The sequence below is a fragment of the Xenia sp. Carnegie-2017 genome, unplaced genomic scaffold (assembly GCF_021976095.1).
Source record: "Xenia sp. Carnegie-2017 unplaced genomic scaffold, XeniaSp_v1 HiC_scaffold_22, whole genome shotgun sequence".
Taxonomy (NCBI): Eukaryota; Metazoa; Cnidaria; class Anthozoa; order Malacalcyonacea; family Xeniidae; genus Xenia; species Xenia sp. Carnegie-2017.
Window position 1 is genome coordinate 14,406,221 of NW_025813485.1, and position 24,180 is coordinate 14,430,400.

The 24,180-nt window shown below is 33.9% G+C and overlaps 3 protein-coding genes across 3 annotated transcripts; 1 reads left to right on the forward strand and 2 right to left on the reverse strand.

Annotated features, from left to right (window-relative positions):
- Positions 1-1,851: 1,851 nt before the first annotated feature.
- LOC124445768 (condensin-2 complex subunit H2-like) lies at positions 1,852-10,875 on the reverse strand. The gene is given in 24 exon segments (XM_046996529.1): positions 1,852-2,628; positions 2,782-4,653; positions 4,755-4,799; positions 4,960-5,000; positions 5,086-5,146; positions 5,355-5,456; positions 5,657-5,670; positions 5,673-5,717; positions 6,138-6,242; positions 6,464-6,554; positions 7,516-7,586; positions 7,825-7,881; positions 7,979-8,110; positions 8,283-8,352; positions 8,462-8,658; positions 8,916-8,960; positions 9,077-9,176; positions 9,408-9,447; positions 9,527-9,603; positions 9,752-9,817; positions 9,895-9,967; positions 10,082-10,137; positions 10,215-10,316; positions 10,588-10,875. Coding segments are annotated over 23 exon segments (1,857 nt in total). The 5' UTR covers positions 10,720-10,875; the 3' UTR covers positions 1,852-2,628; positions 2,782-4,518.
- A 105-nt stretch (positions 10,876-10,980) lies between these two features.
- Positions 10,981-14,632, forward strand: LOC124446151 (cryptochrome-1-like). Its single transcript, XM_046996975.1, is given in 10 exon segments — positions 10,981-11,445; positions 11,525-11,722; positions 11,813-12,092; positions 12,166-12,306; positions 12,396-12,566; positions 12,640-12,739; positions 12,742-12,779; positions 12,989-13,140; positions 13,269-13,480; positions 13,654-14,632. Coding segments are annotated over 9 exon segments (1,497 nt in total). The 5' UTR covers positions 10,981-11,203; the 3' UTR covers positions 13,444-13,480; positions 13,654-14,632.
- On the reverse strand, positions 13,828-24,021 carry LOC124446152 (DNA damage-binding protein 1-like). Its single transcript, XM_046996976.1, is given in 31 exon segments — positions 13,828-14,511; positions 14,723-14,846; positions 15,047-15,149; positions 15,426-15,509; positions 15,592-15,787; positions 15,872-15,937; positions 16,069-16,173; positions 16,260-16,354; positions 16,780-16,944; positions 17,277-17,515; positions 18,328-18,423; positions 18,581-18,627; positions 18,778-18,937; positions 19,100-19,208; positions 19,291-19,404; positions 19,504-19,553; positions 20,314-20,362; positions 20,365-20,438; positions 20,524-20,576; positions 20,649-20,757; positions 20,830-20,908; positions 21,021-21,123; positions 21,503-21,619; positions 21,760-21,843; positions 22,140-22,295; positions 22,470-22,567; positions 22,758-22,872; positions 22,940-23,015; positions 23,137-23,285; positions 23,363-23,473; positions 23,643-24,021. Coding segments are annotated over 31 exon segments (3,417 nt in total). The 5' UTR covers positions 23,853-24,021; the 3' UTR covers positions 13,828-14,430.
- Between the last annotated feature and the right edge of the window lie 159 nt (positions 24,022-24,180).

A 24,180-nucleotide genomic window follows, 5' to 3' on the forward strand; every position in this document is an offset into this window, starting at 1 on the left:
ACATCAAGAGCTTTGCATCTCGCAAATTATTGCATAGTGAACGTGATAGCAACCTTATTGGGCTCTATCTGCGTACTCTCACGTTATACCGAGCAAAACTTGTGCAGTTTTAAGTTCGAAGCAATAATTTTTCCATAGTATTACCTTGGTACTACCCTGGAGGATTCCTGCTTACGTTGACACATTATACAATCATAGTTAAACCATTGAAAAGCATCACAATTGATCCACGCAAGGTTAAAACGACCGTTCTACTTTTACTTATACATTGGTTTGCGGATTGTCTAATTTTGGTCATGGTTCCCAACTTGGTTGAAGATTTTTTATTGTACCTTAAAGTGATGGTAATGATAATAGTGAGTATGTCTTGGATCTTCACCGCAGGAATTACTTTCATGGGAATCCGTATGGTGCAGGAACTTTATAAAAGAAATAAGGTTGTTCACAACACGTTCAATTTATCTCAGACACAACAACACACAATGACAAAACAAAATGCCAGATTGGTCAAAGTTATTCTGTTCTATTTTTTGACCATAGTCATATTTTCAATGCCAACAAACACCGTTTACCTTGTAATTCTTTATTGTTCTGAATGTAATCAGCGTTTATTGGTCAAAATTTGTGCTTACACAATGCCAGGATTCTTAGCTATACCTGTAGTCCATCCTGTCTATTGGGTGGTTGCAACTCCTCAATACTACATGGAATTTAAAAGACTCATTCACAAGTTGTTGTTCACATCATTCTGTCAAAAAGATTAAATGGACAGTTTCATTCAGAGATTCCAACAAATCGTTGATGATGCTGAATTAGCTGTGACAGTGAGCTCGTTAATAGTAATTCGTTCATAGGAGAGAATTTCTATGTTTATTGATAAATTTTTTCTAAATATTTGCTAATAATAACAAAAACAGTATCAAAGATCTGTAAGTTAATGTTGTGCAACGTAGTTCATACTTCATAATCATTCCCAACCGAAGTGTCTCATTTGCGAAAAAGTAAAAAAAAAGCAACACAATTTTTAAAGCTTTCATTGAAACTTTATTATATCAATGATGAAAAATTAGTTATTTCACTTCTCAACCGCATTGCGGATGTGAATGCAGGCATTTATGTAAAACCTGGTGCCCAAAAAATTTACAAAAAAAGTATATAGGTTATAGTTGGGCATTAAATCTTAAAGTTTTCACCCAATTACTATGGTGATTTCTTCAAAAGTGTATGATGATTTAGTTATCTGTCTCAGTATAGCCTCACCCCATTGTGAATTTGTGAGCGACTTAACAGAATGTTTTCTGTTTTCAGATATAACCATGTATATTGTACGCATTTAATTATCATCTTTTTGCACACGTCTTGCAATAAAAAGAAGTTTCAACTGTTTCGCAATTTAAATAAGAAAACAAATAATCCACAACTATTCATTGCAAACAAAGACCACACACGCATGCACGCACACTAATTACTAAAGATTAAAGTCTACGCTCTATGAAGACGACGATCAGAAGACGTTGTTGTAACTTCTTTATTCAACAGGTTACGCATTACATATTATCTTTGAAAAAGCTGCATGTTGATTTGCTTGGTCAAATTTCACTGAAAAGAACAGAACTTTATCTGTGTTAAATGTGCGTGTTATTTCTTCGAATGGTTTGAATTGTTTCGGTTTAGGAAACCGAAACGTCAGACAATTTCATATACTTTTGGTAAATACAGCCTCAAATATAACAACAGTTTGGAAAATTCTTGAATATATCAATTCGTATGCGAGTTATGTTGTAAATGCTATTTTCCTAACTTGTATTATATATTGTATTGAAGAAATCGCTTTTTTGAATAATTAAGCAGTTAAGGTAAGAAATACTTTATTTTCTTCAGATTATGCGAAAAATATAAACGTAAACAAATTTACAAAAACCAATAATTTATATATAACAGTACGTCATCCCTTATTCATAAACCTTTTTACAGGACTTACGAGACAAGCAAAATTTTCTACAGATAAAAATGCAATTGAATACGTCCAACAGCAGCAGAGAGCAGAGTTACTTAGAACTGGCATGGTTTCGCTTGCCCATAGATTCTGAACTAAGGGACCACTTTGATGCTCTGATACATAAAATCTATGTTCTAATCATCATTGGATTCATTAACAATCTTATCTTACTCCTTTTAATTTTGAAAAAACCTGATAAAAAACCGCTGACATCAAGAGCTTTGCAAATCGCAAGTTTTTGCATGGTGAATGTGATAACGGCATTAGTGGGCATGATTTGCATAGCCTCCCGTTATACCGAGCGGAATTTGTGCAGTTTTAAGTTTGAAGCTATTGTGTTTTCCATTGTATTACCCTTGTACTACCCTGGAGGATTCCTACTAACGTTGACACAGTATACAATCATAGTTAAACCATTGAAAAGCATCACAATTGATCCACGCAAGGTTAAAACGACCGTTCTACTTTTACTTATACATTGGTTTGCGGATTGTCTAATTTTGGTCTTGGTTCCCAACTTGGTTGAAGATTTTTTACTGTACCTTAAAGTGATGGTAATGATAATAGTGAGTATGTCTTGGATCTTCACCGCAGGAATTACTTTCATGGGAATCCGTATGGTGCAGGAACTTTATAAAAGAAATAAGGTTCTTCACAACACGTTCAATTTATCTCAAACACAACAACACACAGTGACGAAACAAAATACTAGATTGGTCAAAATCATTCTGTTCTATTTTTTGACTATAGTCATATTTTCAATGCCAACAAACACGGCTTACCTTGTAATTCTTTATTGTTCTGAATGTAATCATCATTTGTTAGCCAGAATTTGTTTATACACAATGCCAGGATTCTTAGCAATCCCCGTAGTCCATCCTATTTACTGGATGGTTGCAACTCCACAATACTACATGGAATTTAAAAGAATTATTCACAAGGTGTTCTTATCGTTCTGTCGGAGAGTGAATCGTAGAGAGAGCTGAACTGCTGGTGAGCACGAGTTACCCAAATGTTTTCAAAATAAGACCTGTAATAAAATATTTACTCGTTTAAGCACATTTCTCAGGATGGATTCTTACGAAAAACTCCACAAACTTTTCATTAATACTCAGATTTATTTTAATATCTGAATCAGAGAATGTCATTTTGATATACTAAAGGCAGTTTTAGATTTTCATAAACACCGTCTATTTTTATTAACAAAAAGAATGAAAAGATTACTCACAACACATCGCAAACAATTTGTGGTTTCAATACAATATCGGACTTGTCAAAACTAGTCGTTACTTCTTTTTTTACCGCAGTTGTACAGCGCCAACAAACACATTTTACCTTAGTGCTTCACTTCATAGAAGTAGAGCATTTATGTCAATGGTGTGTATTGATTTGCAGTTAAAGGTATTTCAGCAAACATTAGATTGCCGTAGAGCCCATCACCAGAAATAGAAGTGAAAAAACTAAACCTATGACTGTTGGCGTCATTTTGTCGAGAGGAAAAATTATTCAAACAGTTACCCTTCTTGCTGACATTGAGATTGAAAGCAATAATAAATAAGGCCAATTATTATAGCTTACTTAATATTCTCATGCAATAATATTCTATTGTTCTTACCAAGAAATTTGATGCACAAAAACAATCGAATAAGACGAGTTGATTTTGCTAGTGACAAAACACAATGGGAAAACAATCTCGGGAGAATCAGTGAGACAATACTAACAAAATAGTCAATGTTCTAAGTTAAGCAAGTTACATGATGATCGTTTCGTGCCGTATAATGCATTTGTTGATTTTATCTAGCAAATATTCTGTAGTATATTCTAATAAAAGTATAAGTGGCTGTATAATAAAAGTATAGTTGCTGTATAATAAAAGTATAGTGGCTGTATAATAAAAGTATAGTTGCTGTTGACTGTGGGTTTATTTAGTCTTGACACTGTATAGAAACAAACAGTAGTCCCACTTCGCTGTACAACTTAGTCATATATATATAAGTAGATCACTGGCTGCAGCTGGCCACCTCAGCGCTCCTATTGGTCAGAAAATGCGATTCACTGGCTGCCACTATGGTAATCACATGCGTAATAAGATATGCGCTACACAAACAATTTCAATAGAGTGCGGCTATAATTTGTTTCTATACTGTGGTCTTGTTGTGAAAATTCTATGTGCTTACTTACTGTGGAAACAACAGATTTCCAAAGAAATCGATGTAATGTTAAAAACTTTACTGAACTGGCTTCGGCAAAGGCCGTTGAGATAATTAACTTTATCATTTAAACGGTCAACATGCACGATAAACACAAGAGCGAACTCATGCGCATGCGTATTTGTAAGGAGATGACACTCCTGAATCACTGCTCCTAAATAAGATGCTATGAGAAGATTAAACCAAAAACAATGACGCAATCAAAATATTCCGGCAAGGTCAAATGATTTTGCCAACTGAAACAGTTGATTAGACTACTTTGGCGACGTTTATAAAGTGAAATACACGACAACGTTCAGAGAATAAAGACTAGGTAAGAATAGAAGGAGCACGGTATTGTGATATCGCTCGATGAGCAGGTGTTGCATGGAGAAGTTTTAGTTTCATACAGTCCATCTTGCTAACATTTCTATCTTCAAAAATCTGTATATTATTATTATTCGCCTGAAACAAACATGAGGAAAAACAACGGTGAGAAAGATACTTACAAAGGTGATGTACATAGGTGATGAAATCGTTAAAAAATCTTCTTAAATATAACTTACAAGCTGTAGAGAAGCAAGAAAATAACGACAAACTTCCCAAGGCTCCTATATTCACATAAAAAAAACAACATTAAAAACATGTTGAAATTCATCTACGTATGTATCTCAGGTACAGTTATGGGAGGAGTATGGAATAGAGATGATGGAATACCTGAGTAATCAGGAACAGTTATGGGAGAGGTATGGATTAGAGATGATGAAATACCTGACTTGGCACGATATCTTCAAATGATTTTACCGGCGCATCTTTAACAAAAAACAGAACAAATGTTGTAAAGAATTGCTGGCTCAACCATTAATACATGGTAGGTAAAACCAATTAGACATTCACCTTCAAATCTCGTTAAAAGTTTTTCTCCATATTTATGAATATCGTATGACTGATGAGTATCCTGAAAGATGCGATCTAACTTAGAATGATAGCTTACATAATAGACAGTTTTAAAGACATACAGCTAAGTATAAAAGATGCATTCTAAATTAACTCATATGATTATAATAAAAAACCAAAATCAAACAAAGTATTTTTCACAACAAAATTGAAAGTGAATTTGTTCAACCAAACAACAGTTGCTATTATGTAATGGCCGTTTCACATACCTCATTTTCCAGCTTAGGAAGAACTTTTCTTTCCCACTCGACAACTCTTCTGGATAAATCTGTTTCTTGCACGTATGTTTGAGCTTGCACAAGAAATCCTTGCTAAAAACACAATAAAATATTTGATGTTCGCATCAACATTTTGATATAAAAAACCGGGATCAGGGAAGAAATACACACAGGCTGTATGAACACGTACTATATATTATCATAAACACTCCCTACTTCTATACGTGTGACACCGCATTTTGGGGGGATTTGAGATTTGTTTTCCTCATGCAAGTTTCTATTTCTGTTCATACCACATATTTTCGACCAATTCCTCGTAACTCGACACAACCAAATCATCCGATTCTTCAAGAGCTGTATGTAAAAAAAAATTCAAATAAGTTAACACATAAGTACGAAACGAATAGAATGAAACTTTTGATGTCCAACTGCATGGCAAGCATTGTACGTACGTAGCATATACGAGATGTTTTTCAACAGGCAGGCTAGTTTAACAACTACATTATTGGATAAGTAAAACATTAAATTGAGAATTGTTGGCAAGTCTGCATTACTGTGGATGAAAAGGTTTTCTAAAACATTCGATACTTTTTTTTATTTTACTATGAACTAAATAAACTTTGTTTGCTAATCTTAAGGATATAACAAGCTCTTGTATAGATGACATTCGTAACGTGTAGATTCCGGTAAATTGTCATTTTTGGCTACAGGTTTATAAGCAAGCACTTTGGAAGTTGCACGAGAAATTTATGATGATGATGTTTTGAAACTCACCCATGGGTTGGATCCCACCAGTTTGAATGCCGTTCACGTTGTCTTGGAAACCATTCGCGTCATCATCATTAACGTCACCAGCATCATATTCGTCATGATATTCATCTAAAAATTATAAAGATCACCATATTTTTATTCTTATTTAGTTGTGGTAACCTTTTATAACACAAAAATGTTCATATGAACACTGTTCAAAGTAAAATCCGTTTTACATAAAATACAAAAAGGTGATATGGTCCTTTCCACATTTTAATTAAGTCCTAGGGAGCAGAAAGATTTTAGAAATAAATTGATAAGTAGTACTGTCCTTCGACATGAGCTATTACCAGATTCTTCATCTAAACAATCATCTTTGTTTTCTTGAAAATCGTCAAAGAATTCTCTCCTAATTTCATCATTTGGAACACCTTTCTCTGCCTGAACATAAACAACACATAAATTGTACATTCACTTCAATTATCTTGTTTCATGATAGCAAGTTATCCATTGAGATGTTTTTATTCAATGTCCTAAATTGTATCTGGTTTAAGATTAGGAATCCTTTCATCGACAAATAAACTTTAAAGGGCCTGTACAACGAAAATTTTGCTGTTAAAATTTTAGTTTCATTGAAAAGATCGTGTAAAACAACAGCGGACTTCCCAACACAGTTTAGTCATATCTCTTTTTATTCTTAACATATTGAAGTAAATGGTTTGAACCCGGGAGTATCGTTACATGTTTGTAAATGTAGATCGTCCAGGTTGGTACAGTCCTGAGAAGGACTGTTTTTGTTGTTGTTGACTGACGTTTCGACAACCTTAGCGGTAGTCATCTTCAGAGTAAAAAAAAAACAAAAAAAATTTCATTTTTGACTCTGAAGATGACTACCACTAAGGTTGTCGAAACGTCAGTCAACAACAACAAAAACAGTCCTTCTCAGGACTGTACCAACCTGGACGATCTACATTTACAAACATGTAACATATTGAAGTTGTGTAATGTTAGATTTATAGAGAAAGTGATGTCAAAATGCAAAATGAGTCGCTGCAAATTTATAAATCTCCTTTAGCTTCCTGGTAACTTTTGATGAAAGACCTATGCAAAATTTTATATCATTAACCTTTAAAAACGACAGGAACTCTGTCCGGTTCATGCTACATATCAGCATATATTCTTCGTAATTCAAATTCTCACTATGCAATGTGACGTCACCTTCTGTATGAATCGGACATCACAAAACTTCAATATATTAAGAACGAAAAGAGATGAGACTAAACTGTTTTAGAAATTTCACTGTCATTTTTAGAGTTCCCTTCAGTGAAAATATAATTGAAATAGCAAAATTTTCGTTTTACTCACCCCATAACTGTCAGGCAAAAAAAGCGAATGATTTTACCATAGCTTTTCGACGTTTTCTGTCCAGTATTTGCCGGCGTCTGAACTCGTTCCAGAAAATGTATTCAAATTCTGAATGTAGACAAAAAATTTCAAATAAATGTTATAATGACGATGTTTGAACTGTATTTATCGCAATGATTCAGCAAAATTGTAAGTGAAACGCTTTATTGGTTATATCAAACAAAAAAGAAGGAAAATGGAAAAAATGGCAGAATGCTTTTATCGAAGGTACGTAACAGCTCGCTATCATTCCTTCAACAAGCAATATGCCATCGTACGTAAATAGATAATTAATTTACTGACTTACCATGATATAAAAGAGTTTTTAACGGGTTTTTTGGAAGTTTCTTTGCTTGAGAATGATCTAAACAATTATCATCATGTCGTAAAAGCGTGCTTTTATTGATCACAATCATTGATCATAGCCCTGTTGCGTCAAGTTGTACATAATGAATACCTACATGCTAACTTGCAGAACTCTGCAATAGAAATCAATTTCTCGTCGTTCGACGATGATTCTTGAGCTCTTCGCTTTCTTTTCTTTACACTAACTTGATCGTCCCGAATTGACAAAGGAATTTTGAAAGGTCGTCCTTTGAAATAATAATAAAAGGCGTATGAGATTAAACTTTAAAGCAGCCAGCGAACGAAAGGAGTATAAACAACGGACTGATCTTTCTAAATACATGCACAAGCAAGTATCAATTATTAAAACAGTCAAAACCAACATTTATATGTGTTCTGTGATATCAGAGATGGCTATACCTTTTTTAAAAACCTTTTCAACACCACCATTTGGATCGTGAGGATCAAGTAGTTCCCATGGATCTTTCACCTAGATTGCAGTCAGTTTTAAAGTAATGCAAGGAATAATTTCAAATCAAAATCAGATTTGAATAAAAAGTTTAGAAATAAGTTTAATTATAACAGTAATCTTCACATACTGTTTTTCTAGAGGATATTTGCTCTTGTTGTGAAACTTTTCTCTTGTGCAGCTGCATTCTTTCTACCATTACATCTTGGTTTATAGCATCAGTTCCAGAGGAAAGAGTATGAAGTTTCTCTTTATCTTTAAACTCCACGTCTTCACCATTACTGACACACATTTCATCACCATCATCGAAATGATCAGTTAAATCATCTTAAAAAAAATTTAGTTATACATACATAAGTTGAAAAATGAAAGTTTTTTTTTATTTTTAAATAATTTATTGAGCTTTCAACTTGGTGCTTCGAGCCTTCTTCAAAATAAGGAAGTTATTATCTATTGACAGCTGTTTTAGCTTGTGTACGTTTAGTGCATATAATACATAATTATACATACATACATACATTAATATACATACATATGTATATCTATTTTCTGCTTGTCAATTTGTTGCTAAAATTTTTGCTCACCCATATCTTCAATGTTGGTTTTATCTTTAGCATTTTTATCATTTGCTGCAATATACATTTATTATGTAAGTACAGAAACCTAGACACATTTTGAGATTACATAATGTTCATAGCAAACATCTTAGATGGAAAAAAATATACAAACAGATGTTTTAAAATACCTTCTTGGCATTGTAAAAATGCACCAGCAGTTAGAGAATTAAAGTTCGACGTATCAAGAATTAAAGCACCAGAGCTTAAATGAACTGAACATGTGTTCATCTAAAATAAAACAATAATGGATTGGTGTTTTGATAATATTGAGTACATATTTACATGTATAAAAGATGTGGCAAGAACAAAATCATGGAACTGCCATTAAAAAGTGCAATGAAAGATTGTTATAAATTTACCTAAAAGTAGGATACATGCTCTAAAACTGCCTTTACTTGTTATGGTTTATCATTTAAAACACACAAAATCTCAAACACAAAGTATTTAAACAACACTTACTTTAAAATCATTACGATTGCCAAGAATTTCACCTGTAAGACTAAAATTTCAGGTTGACAATATGCTGTAGCAAAATCCCTCAAGGCAATCAAAGTCACAGCAACATTAATATGAAATACCTTAATAAAGCTGAACCTTTTTTTGAGTCATCAAATGTAATCAAAGTAATGGGTGTTCTTGGAATTAACTGTGAAGTCTGAAACATTTCATACACATGTATGATATTTAATGACGTTTTGATTATAACTTTGCTGGTTTTTTGTCATTCATTTGATATGATTTACTATGTATGCATTTAGGGTGTTGTTACTGTGAAGGTAGTTTTGCTATAACCTTCATCTCACCTGTTGAATCTTGTCTTCCTTTAAGTCAATATTTTTGGCTTCTTTGATGTCATCCAAGAGTAAAAACTGAAATGAATTTGAGCATGATCTTAAATAATCACAGAAAAAAATTAAATTAAATTTTCACATAAAAAAAGTATTACATGATCTTGCTCATGCGCCGAAACATCTTTATCTTTCCCATGGTCATCTACAGATGGCATTTGCTGAAGTTTTCTAAGATAGTAAGCAAAAAATAGAAAAGCAATTTCTAGATACTATAAACAATTTATATTGCAACACATGGAAATGAACCAAAATTTTTAAACAATATTTTGTATTAGGGAATACCTATTGCTTGCAGTCAAATCCAATGTTTGGTACACAAGTTTATACAAATATTCAACCTAAAGAAAAATTTTAAATGCACAAAGAAAACATAACATTAGATATTATTAATATACTTCAGTTGTTTTTCACATACCTTTTTACTGTAAATGCAAGCAGATCCCTGAATAAGCAAGGCTGCTTCAGCAAAATTCATTACTGTTTCTCCACAATCAAATGAGATCCTTATATGTTCCATCTATTAAAATAAAATGTTCACAGTGTAGATGTTAACACAATCATCAGAGAAGCAGTAATAGTGAAGAAAGTCAAATTGTTTTATTCTTTCCTTGTAAGAAATACTTCAGAAGTTTGTTTGGTTTGTACATCAATAATTACTGAAAACATTTTGTGTTTTTCGATAAAATAGACCTTTCGATAATGTAAAAATTGAAATTCTGTACAGTCCAACTCCAGAATATGCCAAACATGAAACTAAGCTGAACAAATTTAAGCTTTCTTTTACAAACCTCGTTTAAATATTCTTCCAATTCACCAGCAATATTTATTTCCCAATTTTTACACAAATCCCGAATTGGTTTCAACAAATAACCATAACGAGACTGAACATCACTCGAATGATCTCCTTCTTGCGACAGCATAGTTATAGGTTGTTATCACTGTTTCAATGTTAATAAAAATGATAAAAACGTTTTTAAAAAGTATATCGTGTCTTTGTTAGGCTCTGGAGTGTGGAAGTGAATGAATTTGGTGGAATTTGGTTGCAATGATGGCCGCAATGTTGTTGCAATTGCAGATTTCGCGCCTTATACACACGAGCCAGCGATTTAACAATGACAGAATTTTCCCCTACTTCATGAGAAGAACAGTGTGAAAATTGCATTATTGCATGATGTATTGCATAAGTTGTTTACACTTTACAATTCGTTGTTTTACATTCTTACTTGAACGTCCCAACTTTTGGGAAAGGAATGCAGCTGAGCTGTATCAAACGTATGTTTAGTTTCTGATGAAAACTGTAATTATTCCAAGCAATGTTGTGATCTCCTTAAAGGAAATGTTTTGAAAATTATTTTGACACTCACAAGTCACAATATTTTTATAACAGTAATATCACACATAACAATGTCAATGTCTGTGTCAAAAAAGTTGGATCATCGAACTCTACACTGGTTCCGTAAAGGTCTCCGTCTGCACGACAATCCATCTTTACTAAATGCATGTGAAACCAGCTCTCAGATTTGGCCTGTGTATTTTGTCAATCCAGAGCTTATCACTCATGGCGAAAATATAGGTTTTAATCGTTGGAGATTTTTATTGGAATCATTGCAAGATTTAGATAACCAACTGAGGAAGTTTCAGTCAAGGTAATTGACGTGGGGAATGTTCAAGATCATTTCTTATAAATTATTTGAGATATCCTTTATGTGCATATAAATGTTTTAGATTGATCGTAATTCAAGCAGATAATGTCAAAGAAATACTGCTTCACTATGTAAAAGAATGGAAAATTACAAAGTTGACATTTGAAGTAGAGACAGAACCGCATCGTATGGAGCGAGATAATGATATAACTAATTGTCTTCAGGAAATGGGAGTTGAAGTTGTTTCTTGTCATTCACACAACCTCTACGTTTTAAATGAGTAAGTCAAAGGAAAATTGAACCGTGTAAATTAATGATCTTGGTGACTGCTGATATTCAATTATCAATTATATCTCTTAAAATGTTTTAGAGTGGTAGAAAAGAACCATGGTGTACCTCCTCTAACTTATCAAAAGTTTCTAACAACCATAAAATCTTTGGGTCAACCTAAGAAGCCAGTTGCTTGTTTGACCGCAAGTCATTTTCAATCTTGTAATACCCCTCTAGAAAAATGCAATGATAAATTGTTTGAACTCCCAACTTTAGAAGATTTAAAACTTTTTGGTAGAGATGGAGTGTGCAATGAATCTAAATTTCCAGGAGGAGAAAGTGTTGCATTGCAAAGAATGGAAGACTATCTCAAAAACGAAGTACCTATATAAAAATGACATAGGATGCAAAATTTTGTCAGTTGTAACTTTTAATCCAATATATTTCATTAAGGGGTGGATTAACAGTTTCGAAAAGCCAAAAACTTCACCAAATTCTCTGGAACCCAGCACAACAGTACTTAGTCCTTATATAACATTTGGCTGCCTCTCAGCAAAAACATTTTATTGGAAATTATCTGATGTGTACCAGAGGGTAATTATGTTCTGTCTAATAGTTATAGTCGTTAGTTGGTAGTCTTTGCTTATGCATTTATAATTGATGATTTGCTAATTGTAATGCAGGCAAGGCGTCATTCTTCGCCTCCTGTTTCCTTACATGGTCAACTTCTGTGGCGAGAATTTTTCTACACAGTTGCCTCCGTCACTCCTCAATTTGATAAAATGGAAGGAAATGATGTGTGTCTGCAAGTACCTTGGGATGACAACAAAGAATATTTGAAAGCGTGGAGTGAGGTGATTAATTTGGACACAAGATTGCATACAACATTTGGTTGAGTAGTTTTTATATTTTCTTCATTTTTCAAAGGGAAGAACTGGCTATCCCTTTATTGATGCTATCATGACACAATTACGTGCAGAAGGATGGATACATCATTTAGCACGTCATGCTGTCGCTTGCTTTTTAACTAGGGAGATCTATGGTTAAGTTGGGAACATGGTTTGAAGGTTTGTTTGAATTATTATTTAATTGTGAAAGTATTTTTCAACTACATAAGGCAAGGTATGTCATTGTGACAACTGACTTGATATATTTACCTTACATATATGCATTACAAATTCAATTTAATGCATATGGCTATGAATGCTGGCTAGTGCCTGACAGCAACATATTCAAAAATCTAAAAAATCATTTTGATTGAGTTTATTACTTAAAGGTTTTTGAAACATATCTTTTGGATCATGATTGGAGTCTCAATGCTGGGAATTGGTTATGGCTTTCAGCAAGTGCATTTTTTCAAGCTTACTTCAGGATCTATAGTCCAGTTGTATTTGGTAAAAAGACAGACCCCAATGGAGATTTTATAAGGTACAGGTGTGCATTATGCCAATGGAACCACTGGCACTGAATGGCACTAACTTGTCCACTAGTATAGTACTGTCTGTGTTTTAAGATTGAAAATTAGTTGAGTGATTCAGAAATTTTTTATATTGTAGAAAATATCTTCCGTGTCTTGCAAAGTATCCCAGAGAATATATATTTGAGCCATGGCAGGCTCCACTGGCAGTTCAAAAAAAATGTGCATGCATTGTTGGAAAAGATTATCCTCGACCAATAGTCAACCATGATCTTGTAAGACCAAGAAATATTGAACGCATGAAGCTTGCATGAAAAGAAAAATATGCCAGTGAAACTTCAAATAAAAAAGGTTGGCATTCATCTAATAATTTTTAAACATTGATTATAGGGCTGCATTCTTCATTTCTGAAAATGTTCTTCTGATTCGACTTCGTCCAATCCATTACATTGAAACGATCAAGTACTTATTGTTTCAAAATAATTAATGAAACTAATCAATTTAAGATATCTTCATTTTAACAGAAAGAACCTCTCCTGGAAAACGAAGTAAAAATAGTAAGGAGTTCATTTCCAAAAAGCGAAAACAAACGAAGATAACGTCTCAACTAAATGTTAAAAAAGAAGGTGAAAGTAGTTAATAAAGGCGATGATCTAAGATCAAAAAAGGTTATGCTGCATCAGAAAATTCTAAAACGATTGTCTGTATTTTTTATTTATTCGTTCAACAAACTTTTAAGGGGTAGTTTTATTCATAAAGACTTCCTCTTTAACAATAGTATTTGATTACACCGTGCAGAAAAGCAAATCTTAACAGTATCAAATACACACGAAAGACCATATATTGGCTAATATTGAGAGCTATTCTTCTGTAGTCTCATCTTTCTATGAAAAGTTCGTATTGCTATTAAATGACAGCATGAGTGAGTGTGGCTCACCCATCCAAGCGTTCCTTTATAAATCTTGGTTTCAATGGAAATTTGCCAGTTTTGCAACTTTTTTGCACTCTAAAAACTTGCACGCCAAAAATACTCAAAACTAACACTATCAATTATAGTTTTTTTCTACGTAATGTGTTTTCACATCAACACAAGGAAACCACGAAATACATACAAAGACCTGGTTGCAATGAAACTACATCAACCAAAGTAGGGTTGAAATATTTTATAGATTTTACTATTTGTCAAAGCTAATCACTTTCCCACCAGTTAAAGCGGCACTTTGTGGTACGTTTTAAGGTTCTTCATTGCTTTGGGAATTTTTTTTGGATATAGCATACGTAGTATAGTAATTTCTTACTCGTTAGTGTATCCTTGTGAGATCTTCTACCAGCTTCACAAGATCTTCAACATTAGCTTGTTGTTTCATTCCTTCCACCTCCATCTAAACAATGTGACATCGTTTCACATTTACATGTACATAACATGTCGTCATTGTAAGTGTTTAAACATTGTATGAATGAATATATAACATTGCCTTACATACATGTATATAAAACTGGAAAGTAGTGTTGGTGTTTTTCTAATCACTTTCACGGTGATGACATGCGTACTGACAATCAACTTTAAACGGCATAGAGAGCATGCGCATTTACCTGCAGGTTGGATGCTACTTCTTCCATTTGAGCACGAGGAAGATCCAGAAAACTTTCCACCAAATCGCCATCAATAAACCCTTTCGATTCTTCCGTTTTACGCTCGGTGGAAAATGATCGCCAGCTTTTTTTAGGAGTAAAGCAAAACTATCTCAGAAGCATAATTAACGTGATTATTAAAAGAACAAGAGAATGCTTAGAAAAATAATACGTGTAGCTCACGTACTGTATTATATTATATATTATAATATTCCACGCAATTATATTGTTTAACAAAACTAAAAAATTAACCTTAGCTTAGCTTTATTAATTAAAAAAGGATACAATGAATGGTCTATTTTTCCAACACTTTTGATTACTTTATTCATTTGAACTTGTAATTGAAGAAGAAATTCATATAACTTTTGCGATATCTGCCCAATAATACCTGGAAAAATCAACATACGCGTGACGTCATTATGGAACAAAAAACTAAATTACAAAAGATTTTCGTTGTTTGTACATCGCGTAAAACTTAACTGGTAAATGCGCAAAGTGATTGCATGACTGCATCAAAATCAACAAGAAAACAAAACAAAAACAAATCAATTTCTACCACAAATAAGTAACGTTTATAACCTAGATTACTTCTGTATGTTCTGTTGAGTAAAACCACCAACAACATGAAGTAATACATAAATAAATAAATATGTAGCACACTCACCGATGGATCCTGAAATCGAACCATAAATAACAGTCCCCTGAAATGGATTGGATGTTTCTCCCAGTTGTTCCATAACCAGAGAGCCTGAATTGTAAATACAGTCATTGTTATTTAATCATTCAACTTGTACGAGTGTCGAGAAAAAAGGTATAACACAATGCCTTACCATGTCTAAATACATTAACACTTTCTCCTAAATGATATTTTCCAACAACTGACAAGGTTCCATGTTCATCTTCAGTTGAGCAACCACTATCTTTCTGAACGGTAAACAAATTGAACGAACTTTCGCTTCCAAGAAATGTTTCGTCGTCTAGTATTTCAATTGCCATCATCCAATTTGGATTGTGGTCTACTGCGATCTGTGAATTAAATTATAACAAAGCTGTCAAATGACCCCGGCAACGCACACTAACCATGAATTGCCAGTTTCAAATATTATTTACCTCTTCTAACGATCCTTCAACAGGTTTGTAAAGTAATAACTTCACAGAACGCATCAAATCACCAATCTATATGGAAATATAGGAATAAAACTGTAAAAATGTATGTTTACACATTTACGTAAAAAATGAAAAATCATTATGAAAAGTTCTTTGACAGTAATTTGAATCTAACTTCTTGTTATGAAAGAAATTCTTACCAACACAAAATCTCCTTTACATTTAATATATAACGCTAGAACATTATCATGAAAACTGCATTCAACTTTTAGTTCTCCGTTAGTTGTCCATTCAAATACACTGACCTATGAAAAATTCAGTGCAGGAAAAGTGAGTTTTCAAATGAATATTACATTTAAACAGAACGTACAAAGTGCAGATACATACATACCGTGCTGTTTATACCAGCAACAATCTTATCGTTAAATTCTACCAAAGCATAAACTGCACCCTTAACATCCCTTTCGGCAATTAAAGACAATTTTCCTTTAAGAAAATCAAAGGATTTCTGTTATTGCAACAAATTATAATAAATTATCTTTTGAATAACGATTAGAGAATAAGTAGTTGAGCAGTGGCGTGTGCTGCCTTGCGAACGCAGAGAGGATTATGGGGGTCGAATTTGGGTTGGAAAAATGCATTTGAAATCATAAAGTTAGTTTTATTATCTCTCAAAGTCAAGGAAATGACCATTTAGAGATTCATACGTATTTTATAAACTCTCCTGTGGATCATGCCCTCGGACACCCCTAGCGTAATTTGAACCAACAGTGCCTCGGCTACGGCCTTAGTTTCTAAACAGTCAATATTTCTGAGGCACGTTTTTATAAAAAAGCAACTTCCCCCTCCCCCCCAAAACGTAATATGACTAAACGACGAGAAAATCGTTGGATATGAACTTTTCCACCAACCATCATCCAGTTGAAACAAGATCAAGCGACCAGTTTTTGGTTCATCTTCATCGGGAAGAACAAATGCAGTGCCAAGACAATAATATTTCTGTTGATCATTCGTCAATGAACATGATATCAAACTGAGAGGAATTTCCGTGTCTCTTAGATGGAAAGAGTGCGTCACTAAAAACGAGTAGGCAACAATAAACTTAGATGGAAAGAGTGCGTCACTAAAAACGAGTAGGCAACACTAAACTTAGATGGAAAGAGTGCGTCACTAAAAACGAGTAGGCAACAATAAACTTAGATGGAAAGAGTGCGTCACTAAAAACGAGTAGGCAACAATAAACTTAGATGGAAAGAGTGCGTCACTAAAAACGAGTAGGCAACAATGAACTTAGATGGATAGAGTGCGTCACTTAAAACGAGTAGGCAACACTTAACTTGAATTTGCTATGGAAAGCCATCAAGCTGCAGTTGCACCCCTGGCCTAAGTTGAATAACGGTGTAAATACCTTCAAACGTGTGTTGATCAACGATCAAAAAACTCCCGCACTCCACCTCGTTTCCAAACGTGATTCCATCAGGTGTAGGTGGTCCTCTATCACCACAGCTTACATTCTTGGTAATATTATGCGCAGTAAGACTGGCACTGTTTCGTAATGGTCTTGATTCAACGCTGAGTGGATCTTGTGTTTCTATTCTAACTGATGCAACACCAAAGGTTTGTGTACTTTCTTGATAAGCAATTTTACTAAAAAAGATCAATCATGTCGTAAGACGATAAGACATACCCTGGGCATGCGCAGGGACCAATATTTCGAGTTCGTTGTCATGGCAATGACCAACTGAATCTATTTACATCGATTTCGGAGTAATTTGCGGTAAATAGCTCACTTACGTAGTAGCAAATTGTGAGAGAAATCATCTGAGCGTGCGTAGTTCGCTCGAGCATGCTCAGTGATCAATTTTTCGAGTTGATAGTCATGGCAACGACAAACTGAATCTATTTGCACGGTTTAGGGAGTAGTTTATCTCTTGGTCACAAATTTAAGAGAAATTATCTAAGCATGCGCAGTTCGTGTGATGGACTAAAGCTTGCTGATCATTGTTGCCAATGGATACCCAAGTAGGATAGCGTGGTAGAAACCGAAATCTTCCATCGAAACATGCAAAGATCTCGTGCCCTTTCTGTCCCAGAGTATCGGGAAGCACCGACCGAAAACAGGATTTTTTGGTTTTAAAATTTTTCTATTGTATACAAGAATTCTTCTCATAAAATAAACTATAATATTGTTGTTTATGAATTTTTAATTTGTTCGTCGTCGTATTACTAATTGATTAATACATTTAATGTTATTCTTTTTAAAACGAAACCGAATTTAACACAGAAATCGAATCCACCGAGTTTTTTTTCCGTCCAAAAAAAACCGAATCCAAATGGTGGAATCTGACATTGCACAGCTCTACTATGTGCCACTTACATTACACCACTAATCCAAAAATTCTAACACTACCCACTATTCATTCCACTCCAGTATTGGAAGAACTGCATTGGATGCTTACCGTGGGGACTCAAAAAGTGGCACTGAGCGAATGTGAAGTTTTTGTATTTCATCAATCGTTCCAATTGTCAAAGAATTTGAATTGGAGAGCGCCAAACTAAAAATATAGATAAAAATATGGAAGCGCAGACAAAACCATAAACTTTTTCGTCGGGAATATACTTACGTACAAGAGACAAAGTTCTCATTAGTTGCTGAAACTTTCGAACAAAAACATCACATTGTACAATACGTACTTCAAAAGGACGACTTACCTTTGAGGATAACCTTTGGTATTGAGCGGACACATGCAACCAACTTCCTAATAAAATTACGTAACTTAAATATTAAAATAAATATTTTACTTTATTGAGGGCAAAGGTGTATAACAACTAGCGTTGGATAGAAGTACGCAGATTCAAGTTATGCATACGACAACATTTAATTTGTAATTTGTATGTTGTCTTCTTACCTTAAGATTAACATTGGAAAAGACCAATTTGTGATTGCTGGAGTATATAACTGTAGGACGGTCAGAACAAGCAAAAACATTTACAGTTGAAAGGGAACGAAATGTTTTAAGAATAGCTGCTTGAGTTCCAAGAGTAATTTTCTTTTCTCTGAGAGACAACCTGTATATAACATTGAAAAAAGCAACTGAGAAACAAAAAAAATACTCCATCCCTCATTCTTTCCTACATAAGAACACGACTGAAAATAATTGACCTTGTTATGAAAGTTCTAATGTACCGTAATGTCAGATCCCAAGCGGCTTTTGACGTAAGTATGAACACCTACCAGAGTTATCCATAATGAAATAAAAGAACGTTCCATCTCCAAGAGCACAAAGTAAGTATTTCACTCCCTCAAATACAGCTGTCAATACAGACCGAGGAATGATATCTGAAAAGGTATTCGACGATTAAGTGAATTTCTGTATAAGACACAATATTCAGCCTGAATAGAAAGGTTAACATCCACTAACCTCCACCCAAATTTTCAATACATAATTGATTCAAGCTTGGAAGTTGAAGAACTCGAATAGAAATATCTATCCACAAACCAACGACTACTATTTTAGATTTTTCTTCTGATTTTTCTACAACACAAAGTGGGATGAATTACAACTAAAGCAACTCAAGCTTATAATTTTTTACTTCTATTCATCGGTTTGAGTTGAAATGTTGCAGTGACTTACGAGGAATAGAAATATCCATACAAGCAACTTCTTGATCTAACGTCGTCGTACTATGGATAAAACAACAGAAGTTCACAAAAAAACAGCACTTTGTTACAGACAATTATAATTTCATAATCAACATATTAGAAAATTTCACGTATTGAAAATGGTGAACGAGACACCATTTGTCATAAATGTAACTTATATGTAGCATATTACAATATTACAATCGTACAAGTAAAAAGATGTAATTATCGATTGAACAGGGCTCAAAATAACAGCCAGCAGGCCGCAATTTGATGCGTGGTAAAACGTCACCACGAGAATCTACCTGTAGTGTCAAAATTTTTTTATATGTTTTACGTACGGTCAAAACAGACTTCAACCGAGCTTAACTGAAGTTGACCACTCATCTCAACCAGACACATTTTAGTCAATAATTGAGACCTGCAGACTTATAGAGCTAGCATGCATATACACATACGATTGCATACAAAGAATTTCGTTTTTTTCATTAGTAACATATATTGAACACATTAATTGGTCTCCAACCAAACACAAACACAGACTCATTTAGGCACTACTAAATGGGATACTTGCAACAAAAAATACATTATTTCATATGTATGTTGTTATGTAGCAGAACCACTGACAATGAGCAGTCGTTCTGGGATTTAAACAACAATATTCACTGTTCCCTCGTAGATTTAAAACAATTTGCATCGTCCACAGTTAAGGTGCAAACTGGCAGTTCGAGGGGATTAAAAACTTTTGATGTATTGTTCTTACAACAGGCGAGAAAATCCAAAAGAATATTCGTGACAATACCTGATTTCATTGATATTTTCCTCTTGAAATTCGAGATAAAACAAATCTTTCCAACAGCAACAACGATTTGTTCCATGTTACACGAAATCACGCAAATCGTCTTGTTGTTTGGAGGACGCCATTCACTGGGAGAAAATGCGGCATAAAACGTTGGTCTTAACTATCAAGTATATGCATCCAGAAAAAAAAAACATGCTAAAACACACCAACCAAATTAGTTTTAGAGATTCACAGCTTACTACACGAATTGAGCTTGATGTCACCTATAAAAATACAAACTCATATTAGCTCATTATGCTGGTAGTCATCCTTCAGAAGGTACGTAAAATGCTTGCCTGAACAATTTTTTTCCCACAGATATTTCCACTAAAATATGTCTGTTCATCACCAGCAAATCCATCGATTTCCGTTTCCTCTACTTCTTCATCACTCAATGTTAAAACTCTACAGGTAAAATTCTTGTCAATTTGTTTGGTAAAATATGTTAAGCCATGCTTAACGGTTCAATGTTATTACCGTGTTTCACCAACAAATGATAAAATCAATGTGTCATCATAATCAGAGTCTGGATCAGATATCTTTAAAGCCCACATACCTAGTTGTATATTATTCATAAGTTAAGATTAATCACAAACAAGTCCATCATAACAACATTTAGAAACTGTGATGATTTCATAAAATTTGCATTTTGCAATAGATTTGCATACCCCTAATTCCAGGAAGATCAATGGTTGCAATCTCGTGAATTCCAATTCCATTTCGAATGATTTTCAATGAGCCTTCTTTACTTGCCCCAGAACACGTAACAAGCTGCAAGAGATCAAACTCCAATCAAGAATACAAATTTTTTAACAAACATTCCGGTGATAAAGTAGCTACTTTCATGTAGCCTGCAAACATTTCAATATGCACATTTTCAGTGTTGGAACTGGCATTATACACCTGGTCCTGTAAGGGAATAGGCACTACATGCTTGGCCTTGTGATAGAACCGGCACTACACACTTGCCATGTGAGGGAACTGGCACTATGCACCTGGCTTTGTGAGGGAAATGGCACTATCCACCTGGCCTTGTAAGGGAACTGGCACTACACACCTAGCCTTATGAGGGAACTGGCACTTCACACCTAGCCTTGTAAGGGAACTGGCACTTCACACCTGGCCTTGTGAGGGAACTGGTACTACACACCTGGCCTTGTCCTTGTCTTTCCAAGTCAACAACAGCCATATCAATGATTGGACCAAGATTTGTAAAAGAGTCCATCACTTGAACATAACTGCCATGTTTATCAGCTTTTGTAGTCAACTGAATCAAAATTTAGAACATTTTACAATTCAAACATGTAAATATTACGTAGTGTAGAGCACAATAAAATAAGTACAACTTCCATAACATTCCTACAACAATCATACAATCCCTATTAAACTTTGTTGCACAAATGTTACCTTAACCAACTGTGAGTCACCTAAAGCAGAGCCAACAAAAACAACGCCATTATCCAAATACCTCAAACAATGAGGAACAGATATCTAAACACAAGTTATATGTAAGTGTTTTTCAGCATTAACTTTGCATGGATTATATAATATGTAGCTTAGTTCAGGGTACAGATACAGTACCGTTAGCGTATTTGTTAACATAATTTTGCGTATCATACGGGTTTCATACATGTACCGTATGTTAACAAATACGCAAGCGGTACTGTATGATAGCAATGCAATGCAATAACAAATCCATCGAGCCAAATAATCTATACATTTGCAGCATTTACAGACATTAGAATGAACTTCAGCTATAGTAATTACTATAGAAATAAATAAGATACCTCTCCTAGTGTCTCAAGCATGATATCTTTGACAGCCATAACTCCATTAACTTCATGTTGCTCAAGTAAAAGCATATACAACATGCCCTCAAAATCACCCAATAAATATCGCGAGCCATTTGCATCAATTTGACCATAGCATACAGTAGTACTTTGCTAAAGTATGCAAAAACTTTGTTGAGTATTATGGTAATACATATATTCAATCATTCACAAAATATGAAAACAACAAGTTTACAACAGCTAGAGATAATGTTTAATTAGGTAATATACAGGAAAAATAATTGGGCAATAGGTAACTTGTTTTCAAATTTTAAAAATGAAGCTTACTTTCAAAGATGCTGGTGCTATAGCATGATATTGCTGCCCATTGTGATAGGTTATTGATTCTTGACCAACAATTATCACACCACCAAGAGGTTTAGGAACTAAACAATAATATTTAGTTAGTTGAAATAATTAGTTCCTGATTCATAATAATAAATATGATGAATGAAATTGAAACACATGCATGATGTGTTGTACAAGTTGATGTTTATAAACTTTGACAATCTCTTCATAATGTATTCCATGATTCTAGTAACTTTTCTCTTTAGAATGTTCATCCTAGTTTTATACCAGCTATAAGTATTGATGCTTCAACTTCAATATCTTCCTGTTGCCAAGGAATGTTAGAAAACTCTTTATCTTTCAATGATACTTCAGCAGTTTTCACATGGCGACCATGATTATCCTAAAAACACACAACACAAATAGCAATACAACACATATAAGAAGAAAAATTTACTGTTTATACAAACCTCATAAATAAAAGCAACAGTAGGATTAGCACAACCATGAAGAAAATTGATATCAATGACATGGAGTTCTTCAAATCTAGAAGAGAGTAATTTTTCCATTAAAGCTGTTTTTGCTAACCATTCTTATGTTGTTCTTCAAACACATTTGTCTATTCACAAAATATGCAATTTTCCCAAATGCCCAAGTAAAATTTCACCTTATATTAAAAGCTTTCAATTCTTTGGATGAATCCAATTCTAGCAAAATAACTTTAAATAAACCATCATAAAGACGTAAACCAATGATACGACACTCAGGATCAATAATTGCCATCAATCCAGTGTCTGAAGGTCTACCAATTTTATCCTGAAAAAAAATCACATATTTAGTACTCTCAGAATTTTTTATGTCTCTGTAAGTCTTGCTTATTCAATAATCTGTACCTGTACATCACCATAAGCTCTAGTGATAATGTCACCAGAGTCTGGTTTATAACTAAGAATTAGTGCTTTATATCTCCATGTTAAAATAAACAGAAGATCTTGCTGCTCGCCCTAGGAAGACAATGAATCATATCAGACACTTAACTTGTAAGTAGGAATTCTGTTTACAGACGTCAAATTTTGGAAGCAGAAAAAAAACGATTATGAAGGATGCCAACCACTTCGTATTGGTGAAGGCTTGAACACGCTAAGTAATTATTATAAAATATTAACTCTCAACCTTGGGACGAAAAAGATGCATTCTTGCGATTTTCCCATAAATGCCGACATCAAGTAATGGTCTTAGTCCTTCTGGGGTAACCAGATGGATTTCAAGACGTGTGTTCTTTGCAATCAAAAGGTTGAGATCTTTTTCTCCAGTAAAATTGCCAACAACAACAGCAGACACTGCTGTTGACTTTTGAGCCGTAACAACGTAATTATAAGCCATAACTTATTCTTTGGAAAATAATTTGGTGAACAATCTTACAAGCACACAGTTACATATTGCTTTACACAAATAACCTTCAGCTTGTTGTTATAAAATGGAAAGATAAATTACCTAAACAGATATATTGAACATGTGCATAATGTCATTATAAAGCCACGCGTGGATCTGCGTGATAGACAACGTAGACAACATATCAACAAATAAATGCCCTTGAGCATATGAGTGCGCAGTGCCCAGATGATAAAAAAGCGAAGTTATATTTTATGAAACAACAAATACTTTCTGTTTTCTAATTTGCATATTTCGCAACTCGTCACAACTTTACAAC